At 42.5% G+C, this 23,408-nt stretch overlaps 2 protein-coding genes across 3 annotated transcripts in view; one reads left to right on the forward strand and one right to left on the reverse strand.

Annotated features, from left to right (window-relative positions):
• The window catches only part of HECA (hdc homolog, cell cycle regulator), a 38,930-nt gene extending 31,355 nt beyond the window's left edge, over window positions 1–7,575 (forward strand). Inside the window, exons 3-4 of one of the 2 annotated variants that reach the window (XM_036248200.1) lie at window positions 4,434–4,588; window positions 7,177–7,575. In XM_036248200.1, the coding sequence (XP_036104093.1) occupies window positions 4,434–4,588; window positions 7,177–7,341 (320 nt within the window). In that variant the 3' untranslated portion in view covers window positions 7,342–7,575. Of the gene's footprint in view, window positions 1–4,364; window positions 4,589–7,176 lie in introns of both variants that reach the window. The other variant, XM_036248201.1, reaches the window with a different exon arrangement.
• An 8,961-nt stretch (window positions 7,576–16,536) lies between these two features.
• Window positions 16,537–16,821, reverse strand: LOC118620768 (40S ribosomal protein S15-like). The gene has a single exon (XM_036247771.1). It carries the CDS (start codon window positions 16,819–16,821, stop codon window positions 16,537–16,539), a length of 285 nt encoding a protein of 94 aa, XP_036103664.1.
• Window positions 16,822–23,408: the final 6,587 nt, after the last annotated feature.

The raw sequence follows: 23,408 nt of genomic DNA on the forward strand, positions 1-23,408 counted from the left end.
ATCTTCCCTGTGCTCGCTGTCTTTCTATCATCATTCTCGGATAAGCCTTCATGTTTTTTTACTCTCAGTATGGAACTATTTAGCATTGAGCCAGGAAGTACAGTTACATCTATTTCCTATGTAAGTACCTTTTGTAAGTGAAGTGAAGTTAATAACTGCTTCACGTGTCATTTGCTTAGCCTCTTGTGAATCTTTGGCTGGTTGTCCTCACTCTGCAGCAGCAATACAAACCACCTTTCAAAATCCTCCCCATGTACCTGTGACACTTTCTGAACTTTTTTCCAGACCTTTCCCTCGTGGAGCCTCCGTCCTCCTGCTCCTGTCTGTCCTGGCGCCCTCCATGCCTGCTGTGCTGCCCAGTGCCCTCCTGGGATCTCCCGGTTCTTTCCTATGTTTTACCTTCTGTTTCCTAGACTCCACATTTCTTTGTCCTTGGTTTATTTCTTCAATTTATTAAACATCCTCTATGAGCTTTCTGAGAAGGGGAGCATGTAAATAGATGTTTTAAGAGCTTGAAAGTCTAATAATATCTTAAGTTTATCTTCACACTCGATTGTTGTTTGGTTGGGGATACTCTTCTAAGTTAGTTATTTTTCCCCTTGGACTTTCAAAGGTGTTTCTTCACTGTCTCCTGTCTTCCAGTGTTGCTTTGGGAAGTCTGATGTTATTCCTGTCTCCTTTTATCACCTATCCTTGGAGGGTTTCAAGATTTCTTTCTTTCTCCCTAGTATTCTGAAGTTTCACCATGATATGGGTCTTTTTTTTATCTTCTCGTTCATTGTATAGGGTGCTTTCATGGCTTTTTGACTTTGTAATCTCACGGTCTTAAGTTTGGGGAAATTTCCTTTTGGTTTACCAATATATATATATTGGCCCTATTGTGCATCTCTATTTTAATTCTGCTTTCCGGAAGATTTTCTTGACTCTTATTCCAATATTTTATTGAGTTTAAAGATTGTGTTCTCATATTTATAATTTCTAAGAGCTCTTTTTAATAGTGTTCTGGTCTTGTTTCATGGATGCAATTCTTTCTCAGCAAGGAGAGGCAGCTGAAGTTGCATGATGTGCCTTTGTTATAACAAAAGTTAGTGGTTTAAAACAGTGATAATTTATAAATACTCACGGTTCTATGCATTGTTTGGGTAGGATGGCCTCTCTCACATGTCTAGCAGTTGGCAGGCTACTTGGCCTCAGGAGTCTCAACTAGAATTGCTCATCCCTGTTATGTGTGACCTTTCATCTCCCAGTGGGCTAGCCGGGCCTTCCACAGTCTCAGGACCCCGTTCAAGAGGGCGAGAGCTGCTCCCTGTGGACACTGAAGCTTGGACCCGAGTAACATCACTTCTATCACATTTTGCTCCTCAAAATAAGTTGTAAGACTAGCCCAGATTCCGGGGATGATTAAACAGACTGCTCCTTGGTGGAAAAAGTTGCCTAGAACATGTGGTTCCTCGTGTACCCTACCTGTCCCCTTGCAGCTCTACTCCCCACTCTCCCCTGTGCCTGCCGTCCTGTTTGAGAGGTTCCCGTTTGCTGTTCCCCCACCCGGTTTCTGACCTCATGTTCTGGTTCACGTTTGAGGTACCTCATGGTTTCATAAAAGATGGAGTCTGTGGGGTTTTTTTTCCTTGTTCTTTGTACTGTTTAGGGATGATTTTAGAGGGTAGTAAGTTGAAACACCTTTAGTTCACCATTTTTAGACTGGAAATACTCTTTCTGAAGGTGAGTGAGGGTCAAGGGTAGAGGCTACATGAGAGTAGTGTTCTTTTTCCATTCATGATGGACAAATTCTTTTCATATAATTCATTCATCAACCAGTCAAACTTACAAATTTCATGTGCTGGGTAAGCTTAGTCCTTGCTTTTCATCAGTTTATAATCTTAGGATGTATGATGCTTTTATAAGAATGTAACTAACTGCCAGGCCTATGGCCCTAGTACTGCCCGGGGACCTAGTAATATCTATCCAATTATGTATATTAAGCATCCTATCATTTCCAAGGAGGTAGGGGCCACTTTGGCCTGGGCAGTCGGAGGCAACGCACAGGCCTGTATCAAAGGCAGGCTGGTTTCCAGCAGAGGTTCTAGCCACACCAGGTGTTTGTTGCTAAGGAGAGAGAACAGTGTGCAAAAGAATAGTGGTTTTAAAAAGTCAGGGGAGAGAGAGGGAGCTGGAGAGAACCTTTGGTTGAGCAGAGATTGCAGAGTGGAGAATGAGTGGCGTAGATGGAGACCAGGTTGTAGGTGCACTTTGAAACCATTGTAAAGAGCTTTGCCATGTTCTTTATGGGGCTTCGACATGTGCCAGTGTTTTTATAGTCTCATCTCGGAGAAGTTGACGCAATCTTTTTTATAACAAGCTAGGGTAAATCACTTCTTCCATCACAGAGTCCCAGCCATGTATTCATTAAAGCATTTTCAACTCCAATAGACAGGCCACGTTCCAGGCCACAGATTCCAGGCTGCAGCTGATTATATGCTGCTGAAATACCGTATTTCCAGTGCTGGCCCCTGGGTTGTCGCTCCCTGGCCATTCCCTAACCCTTCACTGCCCTCCAGCCTCCAGCTCCAGCCTCTGCTCTCAGACTCTTCCTCTGATAGGATGTGTTGGTTTAACTTGAATGATGTATTGAGATTGATCGAACAAGAAAGTGTTTATTGTACTTCTTTTCCACTTGGAACTACAGGGGACAGTTCTCAGGAATTGCTGCTTTTTGTTTGATCTCACAACCCTGGAGTTCAGAAATTTAAATTTCTCTGTGTTTAGGACAATGTGTAACAGTAACTGAAACAAATCTCGAGACTCAGCCCACACCAGGGGTTCCCATGAGTTCGTCTAGAGGTTAAGAGTCAGGCAGGTATGAGTTGAAGTCTGGACTTTGCTCTTCATTATCTTTATGAACTTGGGCAAGCTGCTCACACTCTCTGTTCCACTTCCTCCTATCCGGCGTGGGAATGACAATACCTACTTTATAGAGCTGCTGTGAGGGGTAAGAGAGATGCTTCACGCAGCCTCACAGCGCAGTGCCAAGCCCTTGGTAAGCCCTCTGTAAACCTTCCCTGTCAACCTCATCATTATAGTCATTGCTGCCAACGCCTGGCCTCTGTGTGTCCCAGCCCCAACCCACCCTAGCAGCTGCCGGGATGTCGGAATAGCTGAGAGCGGTGGTAAGTCAGTCCAGGAGGGGGATTGGAAGTGAAATGTTCGGTCTTCTAGATGCTTGAATTGACATACTGAAATGTCCCCGGGCCACTCTGAGTGGGGATGGTGTGAGAGAGCTTTTATTTTCAGTCCCCTAGAGCAGAGATAGACCAGGGCAAGAAACTCTTGTCACCCTGCCCCCAACCTTGACATAGAGACCCCCGAGGTTATATTGTCTTTGGCTACTCACATACCTCATCCATTCATTCAACACAGTTTTGGAGTGCTTTCCACATTGCGGACACTGCTAGATTCTGAGCCTACAAGGGTGAGTAAGACCCAGTCCTCAAGAGGAAGGAACATGCTCGAACAGGTCTCTGGAGCACTGCATGCCCTTCTCCAGTGTAAGGAGCGCGTTGGCTTTTAGCACCGCAGAGTGAGGAGCCGTGGTCCGGCTGACGGCGGCGAGCAGCCCATGCTGAACGAGAAGCCCTGAGAGCTGTTCTCCTGGTAGCAGTTCGCAGCACTGGCCCTCCTGCCCCCGCAGCACTGCTGCTCCGCGGTGCCCGGCGGATGCTGAGCATTCTGGTCCTTCCCAGTGATTCGACCCCGACCCTGCCATATAAACTGGGCGGCATTGCTTCTTAGGTGTTAATAAATAATGGAGGAATGGGGATGTGACTTTCAAGAGACTAATAAATAACAAGACATTGGACTCCTTTTAAGATGCCACTTACAAGTAAGATATAATTCTGGTTCCTAAATTAGATGTGGTGATGGCTGAGCAATTTTGGAGACAAGGACAGTTAACATAGTAATTTTGGCTGTGGTATAATTCTGGGCTACCAATACCAGGACAGACTTTTGACTTTATCATGGGACTTGTTAGCAGATGAGAGATCCCACGAGGACAGACCAGTGTTGCTGGTTCAGTCTCTGTATGCCACACATAGGCTTCGAAGTAGAAGGTCCCACGTGGTCACAGGCTGGTTCTGAACACCTGAGGCTTGGTCATTTGAGTTTGGATGTCTGCACTAGAAACCTGGCAGCACTTTTTAGAACAGTGAATTGAAGCGATGTTTAATAAGATTGAACTTAAGGTACATGTTCCATTGACAATAGTTGTAATTTATCATTATTCTAAAAGGACAACTTGGGGATATGATATCTGTTCTGCTTTTTATATTTATCCAAATGATATCATCTTTTCTTACAATTGATAGATGAGCTAATTTGGAGACTAAAGGTGATTTCCCTGATGGCCACTCTCAGCATTGTGTCTCTGTGCACAGGGAGACTCATGCATCTGTACGCGGTGTGCGTGGACTGCTTGGAAGGAGTGCACAAGATCATCTGCATCAAGTGCAAGTCGCGGTGGGATGGCAGCTGGCACCAGCTGGGCACCATGTACACCTACGACATCCTGGCTGCCTCTCCGTGCTGTCAGGTTGGTATTGGCCCCCCAGAGTGTGCAGTGGGTGACATGAGGCTGCTCTCCCCAAGCGAACTTAGAGGAGTTAGTCAGCACTGTAGTTATGGTGGGGAGGCGGCGGGCCTGGGGGAGGTGCTTTGGGAGTGAACATTGGTGAAACTCCCCCAAGTCCAGCATTGATGGTGGATTTACTACAGTGTGGTGTAGCTGTCACTGGACTACCGTGCAGTCGCAAAAAGGGATATTGTAGAATAATGATTAATTATGTGGGAAATACTTTCAGTATTTTAAGTAAAAAATGATTCTATATGGCATATAAATGGATTATAAATGCTTCCATTTGTGGAAAAAAAACATCAAAAGGGATCTGCTTTCCAGTTATCAGGTGGTTTCAGATGTGGGATGCTGAGCGGTTCTTCAATTTTCTTTTTGCTTACTTATATTTTCTAACGTTTTATATGCTTAACATATACTGAGCTTCTAATAAGCAAAAGTTATTATTTAAAAGGAAGAAGAAAGCTTCACTTTCTTTAATAGATAAGATTTCTTTTTGGTTTCCTTCCTGTGGGACGGGACAGTTCCCCAGGAACTGCTGGCTCGTCAGGTGTGTGAGGTCGACACGAAAGAGGCATTTAGCACTGCGGAGAGAGCACCTGATACTTAGCTGTCACCAGCAAAAGAGGGAAATAGTAACATCCGAAAATGTTAAATAAGTCCATAGAAACACAGACGACAACATCCTTGGAAATGTGTTGGTTTATTTCCAAGTGCTCTGAAAAAGCAAGACCTTGTTATATAATTCCTTGATCTTCGTGGGTAGGAGAGAGGTTTTTGTTTTTGTTTTGCTCCTCAGTGGCCAAGTCTGGCTTTTAATAAAGTGATAAACACTTTATTAGTGCACTACATAATTTTGCATCGTTAGCATCATGGTGTGATTTGTGTGAAGAGGATATCCTTACTATTCAGTTTTTTCAGAGGAAACCCTCTGTTGGATGAATTAAGATGTTGGCGGAGTCAGTTTTTCAGCCATACGTTGTCTATGCTCGTGATCTTAAAGGTGCAGTAGAGCCGTGAGAGACCTAATGGCCATCCAGAGCCTGTTGTTTGGTTCCAGGATCGGCTCCTTTTACGCTCTTCTAATACGTGGGCCACCTTTCCATTCTAAAGCTTGGCCTTGAGATGTCACAGCCCTTCAGTTACTCACTGTGGCATTTTCTACCATGCACTGTGCCTGCAAGCGCCAGCTCACAGGTGAGAGGAACAAAAGGAAGTGGCCCCTCTCTTCACACACACACCAGAGAGGATGAGCTTTCAGAGAAACAAGAAAATGAGAATGTTTGGGCCTGTAACTCGTAGAGTGTTAGCACCTGGCAGGACCTGGGAGGTGGAGTCCCTCCTCGTTTCCCACACATAGTGGAGGCCTAGAAAATGCAACTACTCTACACAGCTGAGTCATAGCCATCTGAAACCTGTAACTGCCAGGCTGGTGGTCTCTCCTACACCACTGAAAGGCAATGGGGTTATTTCCTTACCTTAGAGAAAAAAGCAGAATGGCACCCTGCACACCCAACCTATTGGACTTATTATATCTTTCTTCCTTGAAACAACTTTAAGCCCAGACCTTTATTTTTTGCCCCCTCCCTAGTGAAATGGAAAACATATTTGACTGCTGTTTAGCTTTATAGACACCCATGAACTTGACTGTGAGGGCGTAAGTAAGCGTTAGACATAGCTAAAGGAATCCAGGGAAGTCTTCCAATAAAAGCTGGAACCCAAAGTAAGCACCAATCAGTTATTAGAAAGGAATAACAAGTTAAAGAGAGGTGTTTGCTCAGCATCTCACTTTTTCTGTTGCTCAAAGAGATGAGTCAGTTTAAAGGCAGGTTATCTCAGGTTAGAGGAAGGCTAGGAGCCTCGGCTCGGGAGGAAGCGACTTTGGTTCAGGTCTCAGCCCTTTGCTTCCTAGCTGTGTGGTCTTGGGTGTGTCACTTTATCCCTGTATGCCTGTTTCATCATCTGCACATCCACACCTCACCAGAAGTGTTTGGGGACAAAATGAGGTTATACATTTTTATTAGATTTTTGGAGTGAATCTAAATTGAGTCTGTTGTATTTATCATTTCTGGCTACTCACTTAGGCCTATTGGTGAAGACCTAGTCTCTCCATTAGAGAGGCCCGGCCATGAAGGAAGATACTGTGCTCCTGGGTCCCAGAAGCCCCAGGGACAGACAGCACTGCTTCCTGATTGTTCATTTCACTGGAGCACTCGAGGGAAATTTTATTTTTACACAAAGAAAACACACGTAGTGAGGAGTAGAATGAAAACGTATGAATTTTTAAAAGAAACTCAGAATCTTCAAAGAAGTTTAGACCGGTTTGGGTGCTGCACCTCAGGAGAGAAATGAGGAGTTACTCTTTCAGACTAACGATTAATGCTTGAATATACATCTCACTTACCCTCTGCTCTGTCTGCTCTGTTTTCGGTCGTAAAACGGATGCTTGAGGGAACCCCGGCTCAGCTCCCGGCTCTAACAGCCTGGCGTTTGGGTTCAGGGAGGTGGGCCTCTGGGCGGCGGGCGTTCACGCGGCTGTGTGTCCCCAGGCCCGGCTGAACTGCAAGCACTGCGGGAAGCCGGTGATCGACGTGCGCATCGGGATGCAGTACTTCTCCGAGTACAGCAACGTGCAGCAGTGTCCTCACTGCGGGAACCTGGACTACCATTTTGTGAAGCCATTTTCCTCCTTCAAAGTTCTGGAAGCTTATTGATGAAAGCTTTGCTTTGGTAATAGCTATTTTATTGATCCTGTTACTTTATTACGTATCTTTTCTAGGGAAACATTCTGTGATGCTCATTTCTTTTCTAACGTGAAGGAGAGTTCCTTCGGGTGCGTGGCCACGCACGGGGCCACCGCGGCCTCTGCTGGCTGCCGAGGGTCAGTCTGCGGTCGCGGCAGAGCCCGGTGGGCAGTCCATGACTGCGGCGTGGGGTCACCGCACAGAGCGGGCACGCAGCCTCGGAGGGGGTGGGGGTGGGGGTGGGGGCATTGGCGAGGCACGCGTGGCTGCACACTAAGCGTGAAGGAGGCGGGCACACTCTCACCGATCCCTGACCCCCTAAAGACCACTCCAGGTGTTCCCTGGGCTCGGGGAGCCCGTGACCAGTGAATGTAAGCCTGTGCCCCAGGGCTGGCGGCTGCGCCGGCTCGTCCGCCTGCCGCTGCCCAGGGGCACTCAGCGCTCACCGCGAGCCCGAGGGCTGTCCCAGCGCGTCATTGAACTGAAACTGACTTCCAAGTGCGGCCTGCGCAAGCTCTTGGTGTCGCAATCGTTGGAGGTAAGCTGACCTTTCACGGAGAGAATCTACCCCTGGACTCGGAACCGACGCACTGATTCAGGAGAGCAGAAAGGCAGAACATGGAGAGTTGCATTTGGTCACATTAGCTCCTCCGGAAAACCCATGAACAACACGATTTGGGCGGCAGCGATCTATGGAGGCTGCCCCGTGGACGTGCCATTTCCGTCAGCCCCTCCCCACGGCCCGCCTCACAGCCGCAGACGGGTGGGTGCGGAGCAGGCATGGCCACGCCTACCTTCCCCCAAGTTGCTTACAGCGACGTTTTCCCCGTGTAAGGCTCAGTTTCCACAACCAGAGATTTGACCCAAGGAAGGAAGGAAAAAAATATTTTTGAGGATATGAGGAAAAGAATACTTTTCATAGTTCTGTTTTAAGTGTATTTCATTTTGGAAAAATCAGATTGTAAGGTATAATAACAATATGTTTGAAAACAGATCATTCTAAAGATCTCCACGATACTTTCCGTTGGTGAAAAAAGATAACGTAAATTTTTATTTTGTCTGAGCATTGGGCTTTCCAAAATACAGCTTTCTTTTCATTAGATCTTGGTGGTTTAAATAGACATATACCCTGTGCCCTTATAGAACTGGAATTGGAAAATCATTTCTCAAAAATGAATTTGGTCATTTCAAATATGATATACATACATGCTAAATGAATGCTTAAAATATAATTATTTTATGGGTAACCAAATTTGGGGTTACGTGAACATTTATATTACTGACTTGGTTTATACCATTTTTTCCCCTCAGAAAAACAGTTGTTTTTCTTTTCAGAAGTGTTTAGGCATTAGCTTCAGTTCTACATGAACTATTTGAGGTTTTGTTTGAAATAACACATCCTTTAGAACCCCTATATTCATATTCTTCATCTTTCAGTTGGGATGATTGTAATTTGGTTCACCACATCTGGTTTGGTGTTTAATGACCTGAAAAATGTTTCCCACGGTGGGGGAAATGCTCTATGCCAATAAGAAGCAGAAAAGCATTATTGGACTGACAGTATTTGATGCAACTGAAAGAGGTCTCTAGGACACAACCTTTGCAAATCTGTCTTTGATACGCAGAGCCGTAATTGTGCGTTAACTGTTTCCTTGTTGATTCTCTCATGTACCCAGGTACAAGATTTCTCTTGTCTTTGGAGCACCATTTGGATTTTACTTCTGAATTTAAAATGAATGGTAAAAATATGTGTAGTGCTGTTCTTTCTCCCCCTCCATTTCTGTAGAGAAGCCTGCTTGTGTTGTTCTCAAGCTTCAGGTTTACACATAGATCACATTCAGCAAGCTCCTCGTCTAAAACCGCTCTGAGTGTCGTGTCTGATGCATTCAGTGTTTTCTCCTTATGTTGTTTTCTACTCCCTGAAACATAAGTATGATGCAGATTCACTGTAAGTAGGTAAAATGCTTTTGGCCTTTATTTTGATGAAAAAGTTAGGATCCTATGGATGCTGCAGGTACATAAAAGGAGAGGCATATCATATCTGAGAATATCTTTTGCCTTCAAGGCATTGCATTCTTGTCTAAAATGGAAAATTTGGCTGATTTGAGAATAAAATGTAATTGATTATATAGTAATGTGAAGAATGAAACTTGTTTTGGAAATATGCTGACCTTAATATTTTCCCCCATGCATTCTCAAAGTACTTTGCTCCTAAGTACCTTGATGGAAATTGGAATATGTCAAAAAAGATGATTATTTTTGTTGTAGTTTGGATATTAAAAGATATTAGTCCCCCCAAGAGATCGATTTTTTTGTTTTTCTGATGACTAGTGCTCAATAGTAGAACCACTCATAAGTGACTTATAATTTCAAAGTGATTTTTCATCTACTCTAACTTTTTTATCAATTATTTTAAAGAGTTATATACCTTGAACAAATAAAATTACTAGTTTAGTGAGAAGACAATTTCTGATGGTCTCATCATTTTCTCTTCAGTTCTCTTCAGCCAACTCAGTTCTCCACTTTCTTCTGGTTGCATCTGAAGCAGCTAATGTACCGGGTTTATACCTGAAAAGATAGACATTGGCCATGACATTGGGGAGTGGGGTCACTTATTCCATTCTAATTAAGAAAGAGCTTTCCCCAGTCTTTATTTTGTAGTTTTTGTAAAAGAAGTTCATTTTCAGAGTAAAAAGTATTTTTATATCTGTTTGGGGGAAATTAATCAGAAAAGAACATTATTAGGTGCTTAAGCCCTAAAACTAACAGATGTACTTATACATAACTTATTAGACCACCAAAACTAACTGCTGAAATTTTTCATTTTGTCCTATAAGACCAATCCTTAACCTACAGTGCTCTCCTGTGCCAGGGCCAGTAACTCCAGTTTGCTCTTCTCTTTAGTCTCATGGTGCAGCTGTTGAGTAATTTTAGCTGGAGACTTGGGAGGCACTAAGGAGAAAGTGCTCTTGTTTTGGTTCCTACAACCAGATGCTGCCTAACTCAGCTCATTTCCATGTCCTGTCAACTTAATTACTATTACAGGTAATTGAAAGAAAATGTAATGGATGGGCCTCTTTAAAACCAGTTCAAAAATGTATTCTTGTCATTAAAGATTTCTTGTCAAGATGTCTTGGATTGCACTTTTGTGGAGGGAAGACTGTGTAAATAACTCAAGAATGTTGATAAAATTGAAACATTTGGTTATGGAATTGTGTATGGTGTTAGAAGGTTTCTGTTTGTGAAATATATGTAATAAAAATAATAAAATTTCAGAAACTAACATTCTACTCTCTTCAGTGTGTCACTTTATTTTTTGAGCTTGGCATTGTTAACAGGAAAGATAGTGGAAAGGACTGTCTGAGGTTTTGTTCACCATTCAGGTGACCATTTCCAAGTCACTATGAAGCTAATAAAAACGGAACTTTTTATGCTGTTTGAAACTGCGGTTTGTCACATGTAAACTTCCTTTGCAACAAAATAAGCATTCTGTATAACAGTTGATTCCCTGTGAATAATCTAAAATTGTTGTTCTGGTTATAGGGAATTCTATCGAATGGATAGATAATCCTATTCAACAGATGTTTGCTTTGGTTCCTAGGCCTGTAACATTTTTCATAATGAAAAGATTTGGTCATATGCGTCTTCATTACAAGAAAATGGAAACTGAGTTGTAATTAAACTTCTTGCTGATTTTATGCACTTTGATCAAGTGTAGTTTATCTTTAAAATCTCCTTGTCCCCTCACTTCTCTCCTCTTTTTTGAGCCCTGCTCAGTTATTAAAACATTCAGTAACATTTAGTAAGTATATTTTAAAGCCTAGATATATGCTCAGAAAGTTTTGGTTGGTTGGTGGGTTTTTCTTTTTGGCCATTCCCCTCTCCCCATCTCCCCTGGCAACCATCAGCCTTTTATCTGTATCTTTGGGTCTGTCTGTTTTATTTTGTTTGTTCATTTGTTTTTCTAATTCAGATTCCACACATAAGTGAAATCATATGTTATTTGCCTTTCTCGGGCTGGCTGACTTTATTTCCACAACACCGTCTAAGTTCGTCCATGTTGTTGCCCTTCATTTCAGATATTCTCAGCCAGCGTATTGAAACCCACAGAAGCATTAGAACACAGGGTAAGATGTGGAAATGTGGGAGAGGGAAGAGTCCAGTCTGCCAGCGCTTCAGAGCCTGTCTTACCACGTATTTACTGCAGACCGCCGAGGCACGCGTTTTATTTTGTTTAAAGGCTCAAGTCTTGGGATATTGTGATTTCTACTAGTGTAGTTTATGTCAACAGAATTCCTTTGCAATGGTAAGGAAAGTATAGTTCTTACTGTAGTGAAGAGGAAAAAACCAAAGTTATACAGTGATTGTTAAGAATTAAGTTTAATTGAAGAAAAATCTTTTGTTAGTAGTTTCCATTTCTTTAAATCTTGCCTATATTGTTTTGACTTAAATTTGGCAGCAATTGGATTGCTAATTATGTAGGCTGTTTCTCTAGTAATGAGTTACATTTTGGAAGGAAAAAAACTTGCGTTGAGCTTTGGTTTGTTTCATGTTCTCAGCTCTCCATACCTGGGATAAACCTTGTCCAATGAATATGAAATATCTTTGAAGACAGTAAAGTGCTGTACAGTGGTACTATTTGAAATAATGTATTTGTAAAGCATGTTTTCGTCTAATGGCAGCCATTAGCATTGTGATAATTATTTTGTATAAGCTTGATCTGATATTGATTTGCCTTAGGGACAGCAAAAATGAAAATTAACAAAGCACTTTTTTTTAAAAAAATACTTTTTCTTTATTGATTTTTAGAGAGAGGGGAAAGAGAGAGAAAGATAGAAACATCGATGAAAGAGAACATTCATTGGCTGCTTCGTGCATGCCCCCCCACTGGGGATCGGGCCCACAACCTGGGCATGTGGTCTGACCCGGAATAGAACCAGGAACCTCTTGGTGCATGGGTCGATGTTCAACCACAGAGCCACAACAGCCGGGCAACAGAGCACTTTATCTTATGGAGTTCAGTGGAACAACACTGACTGCATTTGTCAGGGTTCAAATGGGATCGGCCACCACAGCACCATTTCCTGGTGATGGACACCATGCCAAGTGGTTATGATACACTCGATTGAAAATTTAGATCTTATCTTAAAATCAAGTTTAGAACAACCTAATTATATTCCTCGTAAACCTAAAAGTGGAAAAGTCATCACCATAATAGTCATAGGATTTAGAGATGCTCGAATTTAGAACAAGGGCTGTGGTGGTTGTATTCATAAAAATATATGTTTGTTAAATTTCATTGAAAAACTCTTTTTAGAGAGAAACTGAGTCCTAGAGAACTTCAATCTAAATAGTAAGTTCACATAGTTATTGGCTAGCTGAGAATTAAGTCTAGATTTCGTCTCCTAGTCTTCAAAATGAGATCAGTGAATAAGAACGTTGTTTTCCATTGAGAGATGGCTTTGGGCTTGTTTTGACAAGGCAACAGATTTAAAAGGTGTGGTAGCCCTCGATTCAGCAGACTAGGTGCTGAAATGGAAGTAATTCTGAGAGCCCTTGCTGAGGCCCCTGTATAAGTGTGATAAGCCCATTTGAAAGCATCCCCTAGTTTTAGGAAAAATAAACAACAAATCAACTAAGAGAGAAAAATAGTATTTGAAATCAATAATTGTGTCCTCTATCCTGATTTTTCATACATTAATGTGTTGACATCTGTTCCCTTTTGTTAAGATAGATCAAAGCTTGAGGAGAGCCGTGTCTGGGTGCAAGGTGACATTTCAACAGTCTACACTAAGAATCCATCATTTTATTCACTTTGGGATCTAACTCTGAGATGATTTTGGATTCAAGCATGCCAAACTGCCATATTTGATAGCATTGATCTATCTAATTTGGGCAGGGTTTTCTTTTTTGACTAGCTTTTCAAACAGTTTCTCTTGGTGTGTTTCATTTTCAATTGCTCACTATCTTGTCTAAAGCTCTTTTTGAGTTGTTAAATCTGATTGTTGTTTATTTGAATTCCACACAACCTTAGGGGGGAAAAGTGCTGGTTACAGGTTTCTTTTAGAGAAGTAAACTTTTTCATGGCTTGTAGGAGCTATCTTTTGAACTAATAATTAGCAGTATTCCCAGTTATTGCAAAACCATGGGTTGGCAATCAGTGCCTTACACCTTCTTGTTATTTTCATCACTTTAACAATTCACATATTTTTCTGAAGCTCTGATGACACAGCAAGTGGTTGATGAAGGAAGTAAGGCCAGGTGAAGCCCCTAGGCTACAGTTTGAGGCTCCAGAAAACCCTGGTTCTGAAAGGAGAGTGGTTTGGGCCGAGAGCGAATGGCAGGCGTCCTGGGGGCTGTTGTGAATATTTCAGAAAGCTTAATGGAGATTGTAACATTGCCCACCACAAGGCTGCACAGGATATCTAAAAGGTCAGTTTATTTTTGGCAGGAGTTCTAGCAACCTTGGTTATCTCATACTGCTCAGAAACACTAGCACTAACATATGCCTTTGATGAATAGTACATGAGAACACAAATGAATTATGACCTAATAAATGCTGTTTATTTTATAGACATAACCTTTCAAAACCAGTTAGGGTCATATTAGGTGGAAGTGGTGGTCTTTGGTGATGACAGAGTTGGGAAAATGCCATTTTTTTTTTTTTAAAAGTACATACTTTTTCTAATCCTTTTTACCTGTGATACTTTTGCCTATCTTTTCTGTACCTGCCCATCTCTCGTTCCCACCTTGTTCTCCTGCCTCTCCTGCCTTTTCTGTTGCATCAAGTTTCTTAGCCACTAGAATACAGTAAAAGTCCCTGGCAGACTCAAACCTGAGTTGGTCAATAAATCAAAAAAGTTAATTAAAAAAAAAATGCCTACAGTTGGAACAGATGAGTTGATGAATGGAAAGATAGAGACCATAAGCAGATGCACACTTACAAAGGTGGTCAACTGATTTTTGACAAAGGTGTAAAGAGGATTCAGTGAAGAAAGGATGGAATAACAAATGGAGCTGGGACAATTTGACATCCATATGCAAAATCTAAAGCAACCAACCTAACCTGGATCCATGCTCACACCATATTTCAAAAAATTAGCAACAAAGTAGATCACAGATCTAAATGTGAAATCTAAAAATGGACACATTGGATTGTAATAAGAGAACAAATGACCCACTTAAAAAATGGGCAAAATATTTGAACTGACACTTCACTAAAAAAAAAAAAGATGAACACATGATAAGATACTCATCATCAGTCATTAAGGAAATTAAATTAAAACCACAATGCAATACCACTACACACCTATTAGGATGACTAAAAAGTAAAAAAAATACCAATTGCTGGCACAGATGTGAAGTAACAAACTGTCATACGCTGCCCATAGGAAATAGTTTGGCATTTTCACAAAAAGTTAAACATATACCTATCATATGACCCAGCTGTTCCACTTCTGTGTATTCACCTGGAAAAAAGTCAAAGTGTGTCTCAGGAAGACTTGTTCATGAATGTTTGTAGCAGCTTTATTTGCCCATCAGCAGAACAATGGATGAACAATTTGTGGAATAGCTATACAGAATGATACTACTCAGCAAAAACAAAACAAAACAAAAAAAACCCATTGCACTGGCTGGTTTGGCTCAGCGGTTAGAGCGTTTGCCTGCAGACCAAAGAGTCTCAGGTTCGGTTCCAGTCAAGGGCACGTACCTTGGTTGTGGTTTGGTCCCCTGCCCTGGCCATGGTCCAGAGGGAGGCGACCAGTGGTTGTGTCTTTCTCACATCAATGTCTCTCTCTCCCACTCTATCTGAAGAAAAATGGAAAACAAACAGACAAAAAAACAACAACACTATTGATACTGGCAACAACATGTATGAATCCCAAACAATGACACTGAAGTGAAAGAAGCCAGAGGAAAAAGAAAGTACATCCTGTATGATTCCTTTTAGGTAAAACTTGAGAAAATGCAAATGACTCTATTGTGACACCAACAACCCCCTCCCCACCAAGATAATTTATATGCCATAAACATTTTATTTAAATTTAACTCAGGAATACACAGATGACAGTTTGGTCCTTTGGTTTGTTTTAACATGTGATACCTGCAATTGTAGGACCATTCCTTTTATTGTAAAATCGCCTTTTATGATGCGTTCTCTGACCGTACTTTCTCTTTAACAGAGATGGAGAACTTAAAGACACAAGAGAAACAATATGCATATAAAAACTCTAGAATTTTGCGGTTTTTGTCCCCTAATTGTTTACTGTTTTACACCTTACATTTAAGTCAACAATATTCTTACTGTTGCCTTATCTTTCCAAAACATCCTACTGAGTTATTGAAATGGTGTTTTTTATAATTTCATTTTTATAATTATATTTCATTGGTTTATGTACTATTTGTATTGACTTTATTATTGCAGTGACAAGTGTAACAGGCATAAGCAAAATTTGGGAACAAACACGACTAAGCTTTGGTAAGCACACAAACTGCTGGGAAACCCAAATGCAGACCCTGCAGCAGTGAGGTACCAGTGACCAGCATTCAGGGACTGAGCTCATTCACTGCGCAGTTTTACAAAATGAATTAGAGTCAGAGCACTTGCTGGACTGGCTAAATAAAGGTCAGTTGAGGGAGCTTTCCACTGCTGAGAGTACTACCTCTGGGTATGGGTATTAAGGTTTAAGTGAAGTAATGTAAGTCAAGTGCTTAGTGCAATTCCTGGCATGGAGTAAGTGCTGAAAATGTAGGTGCATGATCATTATGATCATGTATTTTATTTCAGAAAGCACTCTATAAAGTTAGGGCAGGAAGGCATTAGATATTGTCTGACTCAACACGTTTGTTTACAGATGGGAAGATGAGTCAACAAGACACATCAGCATGTAGGGCTGAAGATCGTGAGCCTCACCCAGCGGAACCCTAAGGAAGTTCCCAGGGGCTTCTTGCTAAAGGCTCCTAAAAACCTGGACAGTCTCATACTGGGGGAGGAGCTGCAGACCTTATGTCATACTCTTCAGAAAGCTGATCATCTGATAGCTGTGAACATTTTTTTAAAATTTTTGAGAGAGGTCTCTGCCTTTATTGGCTACTTGAGGGGGATGAAGGAGCTTCACCGGCCTGTGGTAGGTGATGCAGAAGTCACCAAGGTGGCCCATCATCTCAAGGCGTGATTTCCACCTGATTGAAGGTCTTGCCATTGTAGATGCCACCATCTCCGGCAGGACGGTCAAGTCCCACAGGTGCGTCCTCATCACCTGGGCCCTCCGTGGGCGTTGCCTCCGGGCGCGCAGGCGCTGGGCGGCTGTGCTGCTTCCTCCCGAGGCCCGGGTTGGGCCGCGCGGCCTCGGGCGCTGATGAGCCGCTCGCAGGACCCAGGGTGGAGACCCACGCGCGGCAGGGGAGCCCGCGGAAGGTCCGCTGCTGCTTCTGCTCCACTTCCACCATCGTGTGGGGTCTTCCGGAAGCCCTGTGAGCCTCCTTTAAAAACCTCGGCTGAATTCTGCTTCTGAACGGGCGGTGTGTGCAGCGGGGGCCAGCCCCAGCAGCCGGCAGGTAAGAGTGGGCGGGGAGAAGGCGTGAGGCTAAGTGGGTGAGCTCGGACTTCGCAGCGCGGTTTCGAGATTTCGTGAAAGCCCTACTTGCTTTCCCCCCACTGGGGTTTAGCCTCAAATTGAGACCTCCATTCAGAAACGTATTTCTTCTGGGGCTGGGAAATAACCTCTCCCCCGCGCTGGGTGGTGGACACAAGCAGCTGCGCCCCGTTGCGAGCGGGTGGCTTTTCACAAGCAGCTGTGCGCACGGAGGGCGTCGCGGTCCTGGCAGGCAGGACCCGCGGGCACCGCTCGGAATGCAGGGGAAGGGACAGGGCGCCGGCACCCGGTGCTGGCCTGGTGGCGCCCTTGGTGGTTACTGTTTGCTTCTGCCGCCGGCGAACCCCTGGACGGCATCTGAGCTAACAGCCAACCAGGGCCATGTACCTGGCGAGAGTGCTGGTCTCAGGTAGGAGGTTTGGGTCTAAATTGCGCCTCTTACACACTCAGGCAAATCCCTTAACCTTTCAGGACATGCTTTTGTGATCGCATCAAAACATCTATAGGACTTTCTGATATTCCTAAGTGAGATTTAATTAATTCATAGGCTAAATGAACTGATAAACTCTTCAGTGAGGAATAGACGTTAGAGGTTAATAAAGTGAGCAAATCAGTGACAGTCCCTTTATTTCCAAATTAAAAACACAGCAGCTATCCCAGATACCTTTGCCCTTTGGTGTGAAACAGCTGTGATTGTCTCACTAAAACCGGCCTTTCACATGTCATGCTTGATGTGCTAGATGCTGGTCAATTTAGCATTTATTGAGCACATGCTATGTGCAGGGGTAGGAGCTAAAAGAAGCCATGATAATTTGTTCAGAAGGCCGATCATCTTCATCATCTTTGATAGCTGAGAACATCTTTTAAAAACGTTGCCAAATTCAACTTTTGAAGTGTCAGCATTCCATGAGAGGTGAGGAGTCTCCTGGAAGTATAAACACCTAAAATAGTTCTTGCTAAAAATTACTGTGTTCATCTGTGATCTTCCACCCTAACACTGAAATGAAAATTTAAATGTAGATCCTTTTTTAAAAGAGCTAATTGAAATTCTAACAAAGCATTTGACTTTATAAGGTTTGCGTTTTTAGATTAAGAATTGTATTAGATTGAAAAAATTCAGAAGAGAAATTTCACTTGTGGCATGGCTCTCATTTACATTTTGTCAGGTTTATTAATGCATATGTGGTACATGGTGTGCAGGGAAGCAAGAGCTTTTTGAAGAATTGAGTTGGAATCTCAATCATTTTCTGGATGTCTTTGGTGTCTATGTAGGCAGGATATGGGCTGTGGTTCTTATTTTGAAATTGGGCTTTTGACTTTAAGCATTTATATGATGCTTAGTGTAAGAAGTACTAATGTTTTATTATAGCTTTTGGGGTAAAAACATTGCAAAGGAGGTAACAGGCATATTCTGTGTTTGTTGCCAAAAACTATGATTTCTCTTTAAGCTGATGTGCATACATGGATTTACATCAGTTGAAAATTTTAAGAAAATATCTCTAGCAAATCATCTAAGCTATAGGCGAAAGCTTATTCAGAATTGCTAAGTTCTAAAATTCAAAAGAAATGATTTTTTCTAAGAAGGACACTCTTTCAAACAGTCAAGTTGAAGGTGTTTGTTACTAGAACTGCCGCTATGCCAAGGTTGGAGCAAGTACTTTGGCACTTAATTTTCTTGGTTTCATGCAACATATAATTTTAATTAACAAGATATTAATGATGAGTCTAAAGATTTAAACCCAGAAGAAAGGAAATCATGTCTTGAAGTAAGTGGAGTTCTCTTCTGTGGAGATGTACGTGTTTTGAAAATGTATACTTCTGATTTAGATTTCAAATGTGGTCCCAGGAAGTAAGCTTTCAACTCTTCAAAGACAATGCTGTCTTTGTGGCTGTGGGAGGTACAAGTCGGGGGGATGGAGAGCCAGATGAAAACAGAGGTTTCCAGCACTGCAATGTCAGCCTTTAGCAAGGATGATCTTGTTGGGCATGAAGTTGCTCAGATGGGCGGTACAGAGACATTACTGGGCTGTTGTGCTCTGGAAACCACTTGATAGGATTCCATGTAGACATGCCACTGCTTATGCTCTTCTCGAGGGGAGGGACTATATTTGTGACATATATATTCATAATGCCTAGTACAAGGCCTTACCCTTTAGCAATCTGTTCAGTGAATGGACTGGCAGCTCTGTACACCAGAGGCACAAATAAGCTAGTTGTGGGAGAATTCAGACAGTTTTTCTTTTCATCTCTTGTACTATGGTATACATTATACTATTGCTTCCTGGTCTTGCTCTCTGATGCCTGCTCCTTGGGGGATTCCTTTTAGAAAGTGAACAATCAAAATATTAAAAGTAAAGAAAATACCTGGGTTGTAAGAACTAACCTCTGTTCTGGGCCATTGGTAAAAACCACCTCTCTCTCATGTGTTTAGCATAAAGGCAATAATGTTTAAGATGATTAAAGTAGTAAAGAAGGAAAAATTACCATTAGAGAATGTTAGAAATGGAAGGCACTTTAAAAATCCTGTCTCAGTTCCCTTGCTGTAGAGATCAGATGCAAGGACAGCATAGAACCGAGGCCTCTAGAGATGTGCCAGGACGGTGGGCACTAGCCGCATGTGGCCATTTAAATGAAATTATAAAACATTTCAATAGAAGCCGCATTTCACGAATAGTACCAATTATAAAACATTTCCATTGTTGGAGAACGTTCCATCGGACCACGCCACACTCGACATTTTCACCAAAGCTCTTTCCTCTCCCCTGTGGGAACCTTAAATGAAGGGGTGCCTAGTGATTGGCCCCTAACACTGTGTCACATATTTAAATAAATGATTTAAAATTGGAAACAGTGTGTGAAATGCTTTTGTTATTTATTATTCATTTTTGATGACCTAGAAGGGAGGTGTACCCAGAAGACTCGTGGAATGTGTGTGGTTCCTTCAGACATCAGGAGCCTTAAGGGAACTCACAGAGCCACATCCCCCAGGCAGTGAAAAGGGGCTTATTTGGCTCTCGCCTGCCTCATGTGAACCATCAAGATTAATTTCAGGTCTGTGTCAAGTGAAATAAATTCCTAAAGGTGGCATTCTTAGTAACCCAGTTCAATTTAGCCTCTGCTGTAAGCAGCCAAACTTACACTTAATTTAGTTTTTAAATAACACTGCAATGTACATAGGGATGCATATATCTTTTTGAATTAGTGTTTTGGATTTCTTTGGATAAATACCCAGAAGTGGAATTGCTGGGTCATAGATAGTTTTATTTTTAATTTTTTGAGGAACTTCCAGAATTGGAATTGCTGGGTCATAGGTAGTTTTATTTTTAATTTTTTGAGGCACTTCCAAACTATCTTCCATAGTGGCTGCACCAATTTTCAGTCCCACCAACAATCTAATATTGATGGATTATTATTTTTTTTTGAGTGACTAATGCATTATGAACCTTCATTGAACTTAATTTAAGATGGTTTTTCTGGCCCTGGCCGGTTTGGTTCAGCGGTTAGAGCGTCGGCCTGCGGTCCAGAGAGACCCGGGTTCGGTTCCCGCTAAGGGCACGTACTTCGGTTGCAGTTTGTCCCTGGCCCTGGTCGGTTGTGCGGGTGGCAGCCACTCGATGTGTTCCTTTCACATCGATGTTTCTCTCTCTCTCTGTTCCTCTCTCTCCCTCCCACTCTACCTGAACAAAAAATGGAAAAATGTCCTCCGGTGAGGATAAAAAAAAAAAAAAGATGGTTTTTCTGTATTGAATGGTTCTGAGAGTGCTAATTGGATTATTCTAAGAGGGGTAGTGAAATCAGTGGAGGCTGAATTTTGGGTTTTACTTCTGGTTTATTTATTCATCTAACATTTGGGGAAGCCTCTAGAGCAGCGGTTCTCAACCTGTGGGTCGCGACCCCTTTGGGGGCTGAACGACCCTTTCACAGGGGTCGCCTAAGACATAACAGTAGCAAAATTACAGTTATGAAGTAGCAACAAAAATAATTTGATGGTTGGGGGCCACCACAGCATGAGGAACTGTGTTAAAGGGTCACGGTTAGGAAGGTTGAGAACCGCTGCCCTGGAGTCACACATCTTATAGATATACTTGATTGGTTACTGTCAGCTGAGGGCTGTAAACCAAGGGCATCAAGGAGGAATAAAACCCTGCAGTAGAGTCTTGGATTAGAAAGTCAGCTCTTTATTAATCAAATGTCATCTTCTTTATGAAGCTTACCCTGACTACCCTATTAAAATAGCAGCCCTTCTGGTATTCCTGGTTTTCCTGAACTATTTTTTATTGCATTTATCACCTTCTGACTCATTTAGTATGCTTATTGTTTATTGTATGTCTCTCCGCTAAAATCTAAGCCCTATAAAGCATAGTTGTTGTTTTTTTTTGGGGGGGGGGGTCTGTTTCACTGGTATATACCAAATATCTCGAAGAGTGCTTGTCACATAGTACATGCTCAGAAATAATTATTGAATGAATGAATGAATGAATGAATGAATAGGTGAATATGATCACAAAGAGTGATGTTTTTATTGGATAATTCCATTAAAACTATCGTGAAGTTTACCAGTGACCTCCTTGTGTTAAAATCAGACATCGTTTCTCAGTCTTTATCACACTTAAATTATTCATAGCATTTAATACAGCGATCACTCACTCTGCCAGGACACGAGTCGTTCCAGTTTTTCCTCCTGCCTGATCAGTTAGCTCCTTCTCAGGCCTTCAACTGGTTCTTCATCTCCCCAGTCTTAACAGTGGAGTACCCCAGTGCCCCGTTCTCGATCCACTTTTCTCTTCCATCCAAACTTTGTCGTGGTGATGCATCCTGTCTCCTGGCTTTAGATGCTAACCATGTAGTGGGACATTCTAGGCTTCCCTGCTAAACTCTAGATTGGATTACTTCAAGAACAAATAACCCCCAAATTTCAGTGGCTTACCCTGACAAACATTTATTTCTTCTTTATGAGTTTGCAGTTCAGCTTCATCTCAGCTCCAGGCCAGGGTTGGGTTCATATTTTCTCCTTGTTTCATAGGTGGATCTTGTCTGCCTGTCTTCTCTATCTTGGACTCCAGGTTGAAGGTACCACCTCCATCTGGTCTGAGCTATTCTCTTGCAGCAGAGAACAGGAACAAGAAGGCAGGTAGAAATTTTCGATGCCCCTAAACATGGCACATATCACATCTGCTCACATTCTGTTGACAAATCCCATGCTTAACCATGGTCAATGGGACAGGGAAGTGTGCTCTTTCATCTGGAATGGGGGAGAGAACAATACAGTGTAGCAGAATGCCTATCAGACCTTTCAGACTTCACATGTCCACCTCTAGTTCCTGATCTTTCCCTCCAAACCTGCTCCTCCTGCATTCCTCCATTTCAATTACTGGTAAGTCTAAGTGGTTGGACCAAAACCCTTGTAATTATCCTGGACTCTTGTTTTTCATATTCTGTGTCCACTGTTCTAGGAAATCCTGTGAACTTAGCCATGAAAATATGTTTAGCACCCAGTCACTTCGCAGAACCCAGTACTACTTCTTGGTACGCTTTCTCTTGCTCAGCTCATTGCAGTAGCCTTCGAGTCGCTGTTTACTACTTTGGCCTTGACCACTGTGTATTTTCACCATAAGAGCCTTGTTAAAATCTGTGTAATGCTTCCCCCTTCCTCTCAGAGCAAGAGTCAAAATCCTTTAAATGGCCAATGAGAAACTGCATGATCTGGCTCCCAGTTATTTCTCTAAGCTCGTGTGTTACCACTCTTTCCCTTGCTCATTGTTTCCTGATGTCTCCTTGCTAGTCCTTGTGTACCAGATGTGTCACCACTTATCTTAGTTTTCTGTCACTGCTGTAACAAATGACAAAAACTTAGTGGCTTGAAGCAACACACCTTTATTATCCTGTCGGGCTGAAGTCTGACACAGGTCTCACTGAGCTGAAATCAGGGTGTTGGCTGGCTGCATGTCTTTCTGGGGAGAATCTGGTTCTTTGTGCTTTCAGATTGTGGGGACTGTCCACATTCCTTCCTCATGGCCCTTTTCATCCATTCTCTTCTCTTCCCTCTCCTCTCCTCTCCTCTCCTCTCCTCTCCTCTCCTCTCCTCTCCTCTCCTCTCCTCTCCTCTCCTCTCCTCTCCTCTCCTCTCCTCTCCTCTCCTCTCCTCTCCTCTCCTCTCCTCTCCTCTCCTCTCCTCTCCTCTCTTTTCTCCTCTCTCCTCTCTTCTCTTCCCCTCCCTCCCTCCCTCTCTTCCTTCCTTCCTTCCTTTTTTCCTTTCTTCCTTTTTTCCTTCTTTTCTTCCCTCCCTCCCTCCCTCCCTCCCTCCCTCCCTCCCTCCCTTCCTTCCTTCCTTTTTCTTTTTGGTTTCTGAATACGTTTTATTTTATTTATTTATTTTCATATATTTTTAATGTTGAAAGTATTTCAAATGTCCCTCCCTTTTTTCTCCCCCCATTGGCATCC

The sequence above is a fragment of the Molossus molossus genome, unplaced genomic scaffold (assembly GCF_014108415.1).
Source record: "Molossus molossus isolate mMolMol1 unplaced genomic scaffold, mMolMol1.p scaffold_m16_p_8, whole genome shotgun sequence".
Taxonomy (NCBI): domain Eukaryota; kingdom Metazoa; phylum Chordata; class Mammalia; order Chiroptera; family Molossidae; genus Molossus; species Molossus molossus.

Bases quoted from the DNA above. Each gene is read 5' to 3' on its own strand.
- LOC118620768 (XM_036247771.1), bottom strand. From the start codon at position 16,821: ATGGTGGAAGTGGAGCAGAAGCAGCAGCGGACCTTCCGCGGGCTCCCC.